Source organism: Cajanus cajan, chromosome 6 (assembly GCF_000230855.2).
Source record: "Cajanus cajan strain Asha chromosome 6, NIPB_CcT2T_4, whole genome shotgun sequence".
Lineage (NCBI taxonomy): Eukaryota > Viridiplantae > Streptophyta > Magnoliopsida > Fabales > Fabaceae > Cajanus > Cajanus cajan.
In genome coordinates, this window is record NC_138522.1 from 21,101,781 (window position 1) to 21,117,050 (window position 15,270).

The 15,270-nt window shown below is 34.8% G+C and overlaps 1 protein-coding gene across 6 annotated transcripts in view; it reads right to left on the reverse strand.

Moving 5' to 3' along the window:
* The window catches only part of LOC109811718 (uncharacterized), a 33,658-nt gene extending 20,945 nt beyond the window's left edge, over positions 1 to 12,713 (reverse strand). For 3 of the 6 annotated variants that reach the window (XR_014434598.1, XM_083076858.1, XM_083076857.1), the window contains exons 1-6: positions 12,149 to 12,707; positions 11,131 to 11,174; positions 10,333 to 10,447; positions 9,819 to 9,963; positions 9,303 to 9,700; positions 9,023 to 9,196 (exon numbers count right to left, since the gene is read on the reverse strand). Coding sequence is in view for 5 of the 6 variants with exons in the window: in XM_083076858.1 (XP_082932984.1) it covers positions 9,023 to 9,196; positions 9,303 to 9,700; positions 9,819 to 9,963; positions 10,333 to 10,447; positions 11,131 to 11,174; positions 12,149 to 12,311 (1,039 nt within the window). In the remaining variant the exon portion in view is untranslated. Of the gene's footprint in view, positions 1 to 606; positions 1,188 to 1,273; positions 1,393 to 1,482; positions 2,296 to 2,382; positions 3,405 to 9,022; positions 9,197 to 9,302; positions 9,701 to 9,818; positions 9,964 to 10,332; positions 10,448 to 11,130; positions 11,175 to 12,148 lie in introns of those variants that run through there. The other 3 variants (XM_083076860.1, XM_083076859.1, XM_083076861.1) reach the window with 3 other exon arrangements.
* Between the last annotated feature and the right edge of the window lie 2,557 nt (positions 12,714 to 15,270).

A 15,270-nucleotide genomic window follows, 5' to 3' on the forward strand; every position in this document is an offset into this window, starting at 1 on the left:
ATGTTACTGGTGAGCCTCAAAACATCCATTAGCTAGAGTATTTTGATGGTCCAAACCAAATCTTCATAGGAAATGGTCAAGGTTTGCAAATCAATGGTTCTGGTTCTTCCTCCTTTTTATCTCCTATTAACTCCCAATTTAGTTTTCAACTAAATAATCTTCTTCATGTTCCCTTTATCACCAAAAATCTGTTGAGTGTAAGTAAATTTTCTAGAGACAATTGTGTCTTCTTTGAGTTTCATGTTGATCATTGTTTTGTCGAATCTCAAGAAACCAATGAGATTCTTCTTCAAGGTATTGTTGGTGTTGATGGGCTTTATTCTTTTCCAAATTTAAAGCTCCAAAGTCTCTCAGTGTTGGTCTCTTCTTTAGCTAAAATGTCCTCCCAGTTTGCTATCTCCCCTACTATTACTGTAGTTTTAGATAATATCAATGTAAACATAGTAGTCAATCCCAGATAGCGGAGCGGAGCGGTCGACCCTAGAACTGGGATAGCGGGATGACGCGGAGCGGGATAACCGCTATTTTAATATTAATTTATATATATTAAATAATTAATAATATATATATATAAAAGCTAAAAAAACAAAAATAATTCTAAATTCATGCATTAAACATTTTTAATAATTAAAAGTTCATAGTACTCAAACAATACATAATATAAAATGTCTCCAAAACAAAGTGCTAAAGCTCTAAGTAAGTAAAAAATTAAACATTATAGTTTAATCTTCTTCCTCATCAAGATTAAAGTCTTCCTCTCCCTCAAATTCATCACTCCCACTAGCATTAGAATTATATTCTTCTTCTTCCTCTACATCATCATCCTCGTCTTCTAGTACTTCCATCACTTTTTTTCCTTTATCTTACTTGGATGTAGATGCAATTGTTGATGTCTTGTTCACTTGTGTTTGTCTCCTAGTGTATTTCAAAGGTTCACCGGCACCACTTGCTTGGGCAACATCTCTCCAAGTCAAAACATCATCATCAAACACCAAGTCATCTTCAAATTCATCCTCATCATTCTCTTCTCCCAACATCCATTCATTGTTATCATCAACTTCATTTAAAGCAATTGGATCAATTGCATCTTGACACTCAAAGCGTTCTTGAAGAGCTTGATTATATTTAATAAAAACCAAGTCTTGAAGCTTTTGGTGCTCAAGCTTACTTCTCTTCTTTGAGTGAATCTATAATAATTTAACAACATGATGTTAGTTAATTTTCCATTTTCAATAGTAAACTCAAATTTAAATCAACTAATTCATTAACTTACATGCTCAAAGGTACTCCAATTACGCTCACAACCAGATGAGCTACACGTCAAGCTTAGTACCTTAATGGCAACAATTTGGAAATGTGGTGTATGTCCTCCATACATCTTCCACCACTCAGCTATAAATGCAAATATTATTATATAAATAAATTATCAAATAACTATAAAATTTGTAAGTGAAGTTGAAGCTTAAGAAAAGTCTCACTTACCAGGAGCCATTTTAACCCTTGCTCTAACTGCTGCAGGAATGCCAAATCTTCCTCCTGCCCTTTTATATATTGCCAATTGATTGTGAACATTGTCTACAATGTCATTATTTTCACAAAGCCTATCAATACATTTGAAAAGGCCATCCACCACTTCATCATCAGCATCCATTCTTGTTGAATTTTTGTAATAAAACTCGGGATTTAGATAATATCCTGCTGCATGCAACGGATGATGGAGTTGACAATCCCATCTTCTATCAACAATTGCAAATATATCCTTATATTTTTCTTCATTATGATTAAAAGAATTTTGAATTGCCTCCTTAGCCCTCTCCATTGCTTCATAAATGTAACCCATTGTCGGTTTTTTTTCATTATCTACCAACCTCAACACACGTACAATAGGCCCCATAGCCTTTAAAGCATAAACAACATCACTCCAAAATGTAGGCATAAGAACAATCTCCATTGCTTTCTTCCCCTTAGCTTCTTTGGCTCCTTTTGATTGCAACCATTCGTCGGAAGTAAACATCCTTCTAAGATTTGCCTTTAACTTATGCAATCGTTGCAAAGTAAGGAAGGTGGTAGCAAATCTTGTAACTCCATGCCTCACCAATTCAACCTTATTTGTATACTTCCTCATGGTGTTTAGGGTCAAGGTATGATTATAAATGTAACCCACGAGCTTGATGCCTCTTTGTATTACCCTTTTAACTTTAGGGATCTTTCCAATATCTTCTAGCATCAAATCAAGACAATGAGCAGCACATGGAGTCCAAAATAAATGTGGTCTCACAGTTTGTAAAATTTTGCCTAAAAACACAATAACAAAATAATTAAAATTAGAATTTATAACTTATAATCGTATGAGTATAAAATTAGAATATAATTGATTCTTACCCGCCATAACATAATTGCTTCCATTATTTTTTACTACTTGAACAACATTTTTCTCTCCAATTTCCTCAACAAAACTATTTAAAAGTTCAAACACCTTCTCACCGGTCTTGGTATATTCAGAAGCATCCACACTCTTCACAAACATTGTTCCCATTGAACTATTAACCAAAAAGTTAATCAAAGTTCTACTTTTCCTATCTGTCCAACCATCAGACATAATTGAGCACCCATATTTTACTCTCTCTTCTTCATGGCCCTTCAATAAGCCCTTGGTGTATTCCAACTCTTTTTTAAGGAGTGGCACTCTTAATTCATGGTAGCTTGGTGGCTTTAAATGGGGACCATTGGTGCCAATAGCTTCAACCATCAATTTGAAGCTCTTTGATCTAGCAACATTAAATGCAATTCCATTCCGATAAAAAAAGCGAGCAATGTATTGAATTACCCTTGCTCTTGCTTCCTTGTTACAAGCATCATTTAAACTTGTTTGCCACAACCCCTTATTCAATTTGATACTTTCTTCTGCCTTTCTAGTAAAGTGCAAATCAAGGGGACCTTTGACATTTATACCCCTCCTCTTGGAAACAGAAGTGGCTTCACTTGATGTAGATGAAGGTCTCTTAATTCTAGCAATGGCTTGGATGTCATCCTCCTCTTCATTTTCATCTACGCACTCCATATATACTTCTGAGGCAATTTTTTTACTCTCATAGGCAGCCTTCATTTCCAATTTTAGATCCTCAGGAATTTTTCTACAAGCACCTACATCGCCTTTTATTCCAAGTTGATGTTTTTTTGCTCTAGTAATTCCACCCGTAGATGTTTTCAGACAAAAATCACACGTGACACTCTTCCTATTATTTTTGTCTTTTAAGCTGTTCCACTTCCAAAAGACATCAATATTGTCACCAGTGGGCTTAAACATTTCTGTTCTGGGAGTGGGACCAGAATTGGGATTAGTTTCAGTTCCAGCAGAGATTGGTTGGCTCATGATTAAACTGATTATCAAAGACAAAAACAGCCTAATAAAAAGATAATAGAATCAGAAATTAAAAAAAATAAGCTGCTGAAATAGAAATAGAAAAGCAGTTGAATTAATAAAAAAAAAATTTAAAAATTGTTGAATTATATTTAATCAGAAGAAAAAAAATCTGATAAGCAGTTGAATTAATAAAGAAAATTTTAAAAAATTGTTGAATTATATTTAATCAGAAAAAAAAAATCTGATAAATTAAATTTAATCAAAAATTAAAAATACAATTTTCTGAAATTAAAAATAAAATTTTCTGAATTAAATTTATTCAGAAGTTAAAAATAAATTTTTCTGAATTAAATTTAATTAGAAATTAAAAATAAAATTTGCTGAATTAAATTTAATCAGAAATTAAAAAAAAATCAACTAAAATAATTTAATAAAAAAAAAATTATGTTGCAATGTTGCATAAAAGAGAGAATCCTCGAAGGAGAATAGAAGACGAAGGAGAATAGAAGACAAACTAAGTGAGGCGCGTCGGAGCTTGCGGCCACATCGGAGCTGGAGGCGCGTCGGACCTGGAGGCACGTCGGAGTTGGAGGTGCGTCGGAGCTGGAGGCGCGTCGGCGATGGAGGTGCGTCAGAGCCGGAGTTCGTCGGAGTTGCACGCATGATCGCCAAAGAAGAAGAAAGAATCTGAGAGGGAGAGACGAGAGGACTACGAGAATTGAAATCGCGAGAGGGAAAGGGAGCATTAGGGCAAAAAAAGCCCCATTGAAAAGACTGACTTACCCTTAATGAAGGGTAAGTCTGAAATCGCGCCGCGATTTCCGTGATTTGTGCCGCTCCGCTCCACCTCCGACGCGGCCGCTCCGGCCGCTACACAAATCCGCCACGCGACAGCAGCCAGATTGCGGGGTGAGGCCGCTCCGCTCCGGATCGCAGCCGCTCCGCCCGCTATTGACTACTATGAATGTAAATAAAAATTCTAGTGTATCTAGCTCTTCCACTATGTGGCATACTAGGCTAGGTCATCCTAATTCTCATGTTCTTAAGCTTGTTCTTACTCGATGTAACCTTCCATCAAATAAATGTTACTGAATTTTGCTCATCTTGTTGTATAGAAAAGTCTCATAAACTTCCTTCTTCTGCCTCTAAAATCGTATATTTTGCCCCTTTGGATTTAATTTTCACTAATTTGTGGGGACCATTAGATATTAAATCCTTTCTGGATCTGTTTACTATGTTTCCTTCATTGATGCTTTCTCTAAATACACCTGGATATATCCCTTAAAGTCGAAATGTGAAACTCTCTGTTTTTCAACAATTTAAGACTATGGCTGAACTTCAATTCAACACCAAAATTAAAAGTGTTCAATCTAATTGGGGAGGGGAATACAAAGCTTTTACTACATTTCTTGCCACAAATAGAATAGAACATAGATTGATTTGTCCCCACACACATCATCAAAATGGTGTGGTTGAAAGGAAACATAGACATATTGTTGAAATTGGTCTTACTTTTCTTCATCATGCCTCCTTACCTCTGCAATTTTTGGGATTTTGCTTTTACCACTATAGTTTATCTTATCAATAGATTACCAACTACCGCATTAAATTTTAATGTTCCTTTCACTATTTTATTCAATAAATCACCTTATTACAATTTCTTAAGAACATTTGATTGTGCTTGTTTTCCCTTCTTAAAACCATATGCTAGTCATAAACTTCAGTTTAGATCCCAGGAGTGTGTTTTCCTGGGATACTCTAACTCTCAAAGGTTATAAATGCCTATCCTTTTCCAACAGAATTTACATTTCAAAAAATGTTATTTTTAATGAACATAAATTTCCTTATTTAGATATATTTCAGCCAAGTCCCACTCAAAATGTCTCTCCTTGTCAATACTTCGCTCTCAATCCGGATTTATCTCCTCCCTGCACTAATCCTATTGTTTTCTCACAGTAGCCTCCTTTGTCTTCTCAAAACAGTGATCCAGGTGTCACAAACAGTCCCACAATGTCCCCTTCACCTCATGTGTCCTCTTCACATAAGTCCTTCATCTAATGAGTCTTCCTCACATAATGTGTCTTCTCCTGCCTCTTCCACTCACACAGATAATGTTCCTAGAACCATTAATAATCATCCCATGCAAAACCGTTCTAAATCTAGATTTCATAATCCTCGGCTACATCCATCATTATTCTTGGCTCATAGTGAACCTAAAAATGTTAAGCAAGCTCTAGTTGATCCTAATTGGTTCTCTGCTATGCAACAAGAATACACTTCCTTAATACACAATCATACTTGGGATTTAGTTCCCCTGCCATTTGACAGAAAAGCATGGATGTAAATGGGTTTTCAAAGTCAAGGAAAATGCTAATGGCTCTATAGATAAGCTTAAAGCTTGGTTGGTTGCAAAAGGTTTTCATCAAGTCCATGGCTTTGATTTTCATCAGACATTTTCTCCTGTTATTAAACCCATAACTATTAGAATCATTATCACACTTGCTCTTACCTATAACAGGGAATTATTTCAGCTGAATGTGAATAATGCCTTTCTTAATGGCACTTTAGAAGAAAGTGTTTACATGGTTCAGCCCCCTGGTTTTGAAGCTGAAAATAAAAATCTGATTTGCAAGCTCAACAACGCACTATATGGCTTGAAACAAGCCCCTAGACAGTGGTTTGACAAATTGAAATTTACTCTTACTCAATTTGGTTTTCAAGCCAGTAAATGTGATCCATCTTTGTTTTGGTACCAACATCAAGCTCATACCATCTTTATTCTAGTTTATGTGGATGACATCATTATTCCTAGCAGCTCTTCTTCTCTTATTCAACAGATTACTAATCAACTTGACTCCATATTTTCTTTGAAGCAGTTGGGAAGCTTGGATTATTTTCTAGATATTGAAGTTAAATACTTGCCTATATTGAAGTTAAATACTTGCCTGACAAATCTTGGTTTTGACTCAGAGCAAGTATATTTGGGACCTTCTATTTAAAACCAATATGGCTAAAGCTCATTCTGTTTCTTCTCCTATGTTCTCTACCTACCAGTTGTCCAAGTCTAGGAATGACTTATTTCATGATCCAACTCTTTTTGGATCTGTTGTTGGTGCCTTACAATATGCTACACTCACAAGACCTTAAATCAGTTTTGTTGTTAACAAAGTTTGTCAATTCATGGCTAATCCTCCTGACTCTCATTGGGTGGTTGTTAAAAGAATCCTAAAGTATCTAAAGGGCACTCTCTCTTATGGTCTTCATATGCAACCTACTGCAGTTGGCAGCCCCATCTCTCTCACTGCTTTATGTGATGCTGATTGGGCCTCTAATATTGATGACAGGAGGTCAACCTCTGGATCTGCCATCTTTTTTGGACCCAATTTGATATCTTGGTGGTCCAGAAAACAACGAGTTATAGCTCGGTCTAGCACAGAAGTTGAATATCACAATATAGCTCAAGCTTCTACTGAATTAACCTGGATTCAAGGTCTTCTACAGGAACTTAAGGTTCCTTTCTCCACACCTACTTTGCTCTGTGAGAATCAAAGTGCAGTGGCTATTGCTCACAATCCTGTTTTTAACAGCAAAACAAAGCACATGAAGATTGATGTGTTCTTTGTTCGTGACACAGTTCTATCCAAGCAGCTTTTAGTTTATCACATACCAACTTTGGATCAATGGAATGATTTACTTACTCTGCTACCCGTTTTGAAGTTCTTAGAGGCAAACTCAATGTGCGAGGCTTTTGTGACAAACCTCCACCTTGAGTTTGAGGGGGGCTATTAGTGTATAAAATCTAAAAAGGGAATATTTCTTTGTTAGCTTTTTCCTTTTTGCATTCTATTTTGCATTCAGTTACATCTTCATAATATTCCTAGGTCTAGAGTGACACCTGTTTTATTTTCTCTCTGTGCTGCTCCTTTTACAGTTGTATTACTGAAGGGTTTCCTATATATTCTGTAACCTGTGTATTCATTCTGAGTAGGAATGAAATTAAGTTTCTCTTTAAATCTTTATCTCTTTCTACTTTTATCTAATATCCCTTACTATTTGTCTATTCCGCAAATTTAAATGTTGTTCACATTCTTGTCTATGTGGATGACATAATTATTACTAGCAGCAATCAAAACTTCATGGAATCACTAAAGTCTATTCTGCCTTTTCTCTTTCGGATCTTGGAACCTGAACTATTTCCTTGGAGTTAAGGTCAAACATCATTCCAATGGCTCTCTAACTCTTGCTCAAAGTAAATACATCAGAGACCTGCATAACAGAACCAAGATGAATGAAGCAAACTCCAATTCCTCTCCTATGGTCAGTGGCTGCAAGCTTACAAAGACTGGTTCAGATTATTGCAATGATCCTATTCCTACATATTACAGATCTATTGTTGGTGCTCTACAATATGCTTCAATTACAAGACCTGAAATAGGTTATTCAGCCAACAAAGTTTGCCAAATTATGGCTCAAACTCTTGAACAACACTAGCTTGCAGTAAAATGGATTCTTAGATATATAAAAAAGACTATTTCATGGGGCCTCTCCATCAATCCTGCTTCTATAAACTCCCCTTTGTTCCTTCAAGCCTATTGTGATACTAACTGGGCCTCTAACCCAAATGATAGAAGATCTACTTCAGGTGCTGCTCTATTTCTTGTGCCTAATCTTGTGTCTTTGTGTTCAAAGAAACAAATTGTAGTTGCCAAATCAAGTACTGAGGCTGAATACAGAAGCTTGGCCCTTGCAACTTTTGCATCTCTTTGGATTCAAACTCTTCTTCAGGAGCTGGGAGTTTCTCATGCTATTCCTCAAATTTTATGTGACAATATGAGCACAGTTTCTTTACATATAATCCTATTCTCCATGCTCGCACTAAACACATGTAGCTTCATCTATTTTTTGTATGAGAAGTATTGAACAAACAACTTGAGGTTCTCCATGTTCCTGCCTCAGTGAATAAAGCCCTCTCTCCCACTTGGTTTCAGTATTTGAGGTCCAAGATGTTCATTCATCTCACCCCTGCTGAGCATGCAGAGGGGTATTAGAGTATAGAATTTTACTCTGTATTTTCTCTTGTATAAGTGACTGTCGTCACTCTTAGGGGTTAGCTGTCTGATAGTTAGTTTGATATCTTGCTGACAGGTGTCCTGTATTCCTCCTGCTGTACTCTAGAGTAGCTTCCCTTGCACTTTTAGCAACTATATAAATAGTTGCATCTGCTTCGTACATTCAGGAAAATATCAATATATTTCACATTCTATTGTGGGGAAGATGGATATAAATGCACTGAAAGGAATTAATGCATTTTTTCGTCACTTGGTCACACAAACATACAGATTCCATGAGTCAATTCTTGTTCATGCAGAAAAAAAAATGCAATCATAACAAGTCTTCTAAACTTACAAATAGCCATGAAAAAAAACTTTTCACTCAATTCTTATACCGTGATACCTTCTTGACAATAAGTTTGGCAAGAAGGGAAAACATACAACTGCAACAGAAGAATATAAAGCATATTCACACATAGTTATGCATGATGCATCTACATCAATATGCACTCTGTAACAGAGTTATTGCATAAAAATAACAAATACAGCAGAATATGCCCACATGGACTATGGAGTAGACATAAATCTCCTTGTTAGATTAGATTACCTTTCTGAGGGCCAGTTAATTGCTGTGACCGATTACTGTGGTTAGAGGAAGGCCGTGAAGAGCTCCCCTGCATTATTGTTGATGAAGACAGCCCCTCAGTAAAGTGATTCTTTGCCACTCCCCGGGATTTTCCATGAATCTTTCCTTGAAAAGAAGAGCTATCTGTCTCCAAAGCTGTCATACAATCATTGGGGAGAAATTCTTCATTAATTACATTGGAAAACTTTAAAACTCAACATATTATGAAAGTAGTTAATGTAAAAATGTCAAATATCCTAACCAGCCGCTGATTTTCTGTCTGAAGTATTAACAGCATTTAATTTCCCAGGAGGACGTTGGCTTCCCACTTCACAACTGATTGCACCAACAGCACCAGGCAAACGTGAATCACTATATGGAACCAGTACTGGATCGGAGGAGGAGAAACAGACAGTCGATGACGATGCAGGACTAGACCCTAAGTAATCACTGGTGGAAGACACAGGCTCACTTCCCAAAGGATTCTTTGCACCTTTGTCTAATGAACTATCAGCAGGAAAGGCACCACCCAAACTATTATTACGACCAGAAGATGGACTGGTTCTGTCCACATTTCTGGTAGATGAAACAGAAACATGAATACCACTAGTAGTTCCAGGTGCTACACTTGTAGGACCATTGGCAATGACAGGAAGAGAGCTGCAAAGGATATACAGTTGTATGCATTAATCAAATGCATCAGGACTCAAAGTTACATTGCACTGTAACAAATAGCAAGCAGGGGATAGCAATAACAACTTAAAATACAAATTCTCACCTTGTTCCTGAACTTTTTTCTTTAGTCCTTGTCTCTTGAGAAGCTGACAAAGGTGGTGGTACACCCTTCTCAGTCGCTTGATTGGTTCCACTATCTTTGCTTATACCAGAATTCTTATCATCACCAGCATCTGAAAGAAGGCCATCTGAAAGAAGGCCAATAGAATATAATTTTGTTTTAGACAACAATTTTACCACCCAGAAAAAATCTATAAGAAATAAAATCACATAATAGAAATGCAGCTACATCCATTATTTTCCATTAAAGTTACCATTTAGGGTCATGGTCTGCAAAACAAAAGGCGACAAAAAACAACCAATTGCTACTGCAGTGCGTTCAAACTCATCTACCTATTTCTAGCATTTGTAAAACATACAGAACCCAAAGTAACCAAAGCAAAAACTACTTTAACTGAAAATTTAGGTCGTAAACAGTTACAGGGAGTTATCTGACAGTCTGACACCAAGAGTGAGGAAAATACCAAACAAGTTATAGTTCAGAACAGTTATTTTACCATGTAATGTTTGATGAGGCGAAAATTTTCCCCGACCACCCCTAACCCCTCGTCCTTTGGTGCCAGGCCTTGAACGTGACTCCAAAGACTCTAGGTTATTAACATTCTGCGGAGTCTTAAACAAAAGGAAGGAAAAACAATATCAGAATTAGCCAGATAAAATGAATGATAAGAGCAAATTTGAAAAAGGTAACAATAATAATAATAATATAAATTAAAAGATCAGAGCATAAGTAAATTACAAGAATCACATCACATAAGCAAACAAGACAATTTATAAAACTCCTAAAAGTCCCCTCTCTCTGCCTCCGATGAGCAATAGAAGTCCTTCTCCTACCCACCACTGTTATATGTACACCTAACAAAATGGCATACCCATGCTTCAGAACCCACAAGAAATGAACAATTAATACAGAGAAAAAAGGGGAAAAGGCTCCCCCAAACAACCTGACTTAAATGTAACTGCCCAAACACAAAGCATACACAGCAAATCGGAAGTCACGTGCACAAACAATTAGTCATGTCAAATGGGGAAGAAAAATGGTTTGAAAAACTGGAGAGGAATTCACAATCCATAGTAGTCTAAAACATGGCTAGATGTATATATTTAAAAAAGAATCTGTTGTGGACAGATTATGTTCAGTAACAACGACTGGAGAGGAATTCACAATCCATAGTAGTCTAAACATGGCTAGATGTATATATTTAAAAAAGAATCTGTTGTGGATTCACATATAGACTTCGGGTATAAAAGAGATGGACACGATTGCTACAATCTAGTCAACAATAACAAATTACCTCCTTTCTTCTGTCTCTTTTTCTTTTGACCTCGTGAAATGTGTCTGTAAAACAATTTTACAAGGTTATTTTCCTTAGAAACAGATATAGTAACTAAGAACAATAAATATTATACCCCAGCACCAGTAACCCAGAAGAAAGCTTTGTAATGCTATAGCAAGTAGCAACATCAAACAAAATAATGTCATTGACAAAACATTAGTAGGAAACTAAATCTTCCAATCATAAAGAGTAAAACTCCATATACCAGGATGAGTAGAGTATAAAACTAAACAAAGTAGAATGTACAAAGTCCGTTTGCTAAGAGTTCTTCATGCACTACCAGTCATTTTTAAACTTAAACGATTACTAATAATCAAGCATTGTGTATTTCCATTTTCCATAACCACACCCTAAAATAATGATAGCCCCCTAACGCCAATCACCTTATAGCCATTTTAAAAGAAATTTTAACTCTGAAAGGGCAAATTTATAACAAGGGAAGAGAATAATATATCCCTCTCCCCCACAGAAAAGGGCAAGAATCCAATACCTCTTTTCTAGATTGGAGGGGAAGTGAGTATAACAATCCACAAAAGCATAATGTAAAACCAACATAAGAATCCAGTTTTGCCCTACTTAATATTAATATTAAAAACTAGCAGCAGCCAAGAGAGCATCAAACAGTATCATGAGAGCCAACCATTTGGTGACAGTATAAGATTAAAAGTCAAAAAAAAAAACTTAAATTACTTAAAAACAAGTAGAGTCAAGTCAACAAAAAACACCAACACTCAGAACTAATCAAAGCTCAACTTTCCTCATGCCAACTACACATAACCTCAAAAAAAAAAAAAAAAAAAAAAAGAGGAGTGGGGGAGTAAAAAAAAGACAAAACAACTTATCATAACAGAAGTGATATTTGTATAAGCCAAGCTACACCAAACCTCACAAAAACCAAAAGGGTATTACAAAAATGGAAACTTCATCTAAACAAAACCAAAGATCAAAAGCATGATGGTGATGATGAAATTGGTACCCTGAAGGAGAAGCTTATGTGTAGTCTCGTTGGGATCCATGGAACACTCCTTGAGCATTGCATAAATCTCATCCTCACTGTGGTTACCCGTTATCTCCTTTATGTTCTGGATCGTCTTCCTCACACCGCTTGGGATTGAACCCCTCAACCCGCCACCGCTCATCTTTTTTTGCCACAACACTTCCAAACCCAAAAATAAAATTTCAAAAAAAAGAAAAGAAAGAAAGAAGAGCGAATTCCAATTTCCTATTGGGTATAACAAAGAGAGAAAAAGAGGGGCTCAGTGATTATTATTGGTGTGATGATGCAAACGAAAACAAGCTCAAAAAAAATGTGATCCGTTGTTATTTCTCAACACATAATGATGTTTTTCTGATTTTTTTTATATGTATAAGATATAGATTGATCTGTATCAAAGTAGAAACTATGAAAGGAGAAATGTAAAAAAAAAAAACAAACAAAACAAAAACAAAAACAAAAACAAAAATGAAGAGAGAGAGTTTGAGAGGGGGAAGAAAGAGAAGAGAGGGAGCAAAAACCAGACTGTGTTTTACAGTTTAGGGCTTTTTGGTTCTTTTGTTTATATTTATTTTATTTTTAATTTTATATTTATTTTCAATGTGTTTATATTGCTATGTTTGTGCTACTTAAATATGATTTTAGTTTTTATTTTATTTTTGTGATGAGTATTTTTAGTGATTGAGTCATAAATTATTTTTTTTATTGTAACTTTCACGAATTTGAATATTGTTGTATACAATAAAAATTAAATAAAGAATTATGATTTAACTCGATTATTTTCATATAGTGTAAATATAGACGAATTCATCAAAATATTTAGTTGTTTAAATATGAGTTAAATTAGTTTTTATTTAAAATTAATTTTTAGTTATGCTACTAAAAAAATAATTCTCGTTCTTTTATTTAAAGGTAACTGTACATCCTCGTATGTACTTTGTTTAGAGTTAATTACTTATACACTATCAATGTTAATGTAAAACAAATTTACACTAACAACCAATCATATCTTTTAATAGTGTCATGTCATTTACTTATTTAATAAAATAAAAATAAAATAAAATAATTTAAAAGGTATGATTAGTTGTTTATTAATAAAAGAAAGAAGTTAGGAAATTTGTCTTAAAACACTTTTAGGTACATTCTTTTATAAACACAAAAAAAAATATAAATTAAAATTAATTTATATATAAGATAATTTGAAAAAAATCTAATTAACTTTTTTAGAAAAAGATTTTATTTATGCATAAGTTAATTTTAGCTTATAAAAAAAATTATTTTAATTTTTCTTCTTATTTTGCTATTTTAAAATAATTTTAAAAAAGTTTATCCAAACACTATTATAAAAAATTTATCTACTTGTCCTTATTTTAAATATATATATATATATATATATATAAAAGTTAAGTTTGACTCTTACTAATTTTTGCCACAATTTAAATATCAAGTTATTAAATCAACTATGTAACATAGTTGAGTTTGACTCTCAGTAAGTTTTGCCACAATTCAAATCTCAAGTTATTAAATCAACTATGAAACATAGGTTGAATTTGACATAATATATATATATATATATATAACAAAATAAGTATACATATCAAAAAAAGGTACCAACCTATGGACCCAAAACTCCTTCGGTCACAATGGGCCAAAAAATAATTTTTATAAAGTTGTACAACGTATAATAAATAATTGTTTTAACACTCTCCCTCAAGTTGAAGTATATAAATTGTATGCACCAAGTTTGGAATATATAAATTGAATCATAGGTCCTCTTAAAGACTTAGTTAGAATGTCTACAAGCTGGTCATTAGAGTTGATAAACTCGATGATATGTTCTTTGGACAGCAGTTTCTCCCGAATGAAATGACAATCAATCTTTATGTGTTTGGTTCTTTCATGAAACACTATATTGGAAGCAATATGAAAGGCTATCTGATTATCACAATATAACTTCATTTGCTTAACTTGACAAAATTTTAACTCTTGAAGGAGTTGTTTAATTTACACAAGTTCACAAGTAGTTAGAGTCATATATCTATATTCAACTTATGCACTAGATCGGACAACAACACTTTGTTTCTTGCTCTTCCAAAAAATAATGTTCACAATATCCTGTTGTGGATCTCCCATTTATGGGACAGTCACAATAATGTTCCCATTGAAGTTGGACATGAAACACACAGAAGGGGGGATTGAATATGTGTGTGTGATACAAACGAATTTTAAAACCATTTTCGTAAGAGCAATGTTCTTCATCCAATGTACTTTTAAATACTAGACAGTTATGCAGAGTTTGCTTAACACAAGATCATTGCATCTGAAAGATTTATCGTCTGCTGAGGAAAATGATTTATAATAATAATTAAGGTTCTTGCATTTTCCTTTTCAAGATAGTTTCACTTAAGGATAGGCAGTAGATAAAACTTTTCAATATAATATATTTGTTAACAAAATTTGTGTCTTCGTCTGAAAAATGGTTTTAATGAAGAATACACAGTACACGAATTTTTTAACCTGATTTGTCAATTAAGAAGAGTTTGTGTCTGAAGTATAAATAAAACAATGCAATCATTTTTATATTGGTTCGCTCAACTGAGCTACGTCTAGTCTCATTCAACTAAAGGGTTCCACTAAATGTGCAATTAAGTACAAAAGTATTGTTGACCACTTTTGGCCTGTTGACTTCACTCATCAACGCTAGTATCTTCTTATCAGCCTCTTCAGGCTAACAATGAGTATTATGGACCACCCAGGTCAGAACCAATCCTGGTCCAAGTATTCTCGACCTTTCCAGGTCTTGAGTATTTTAGACCATCCTGATCATGGCCACTCCTGGTCACGAGTATTCTCAACCACTCCTGGTTGGCTAACTTCACTCACCAGCTCTAGTATTCTTAAACCACTTCAGGTTTCCCAAGTATTCTCAACCACTCCTGGCCCGCCAGCTTCACTCACCAGCGCTAGTATTTTCTTATCAACCACTTCTAGCTAGCAGTGAGTATTCTCAACCACCTCCTGGCCCGTCAGCTTCACTTGTCGACACTAGTATATTCTTATCAGCCACTTCTGGCTAATAGTGAGTATTCTTTGACTAGCCTCTC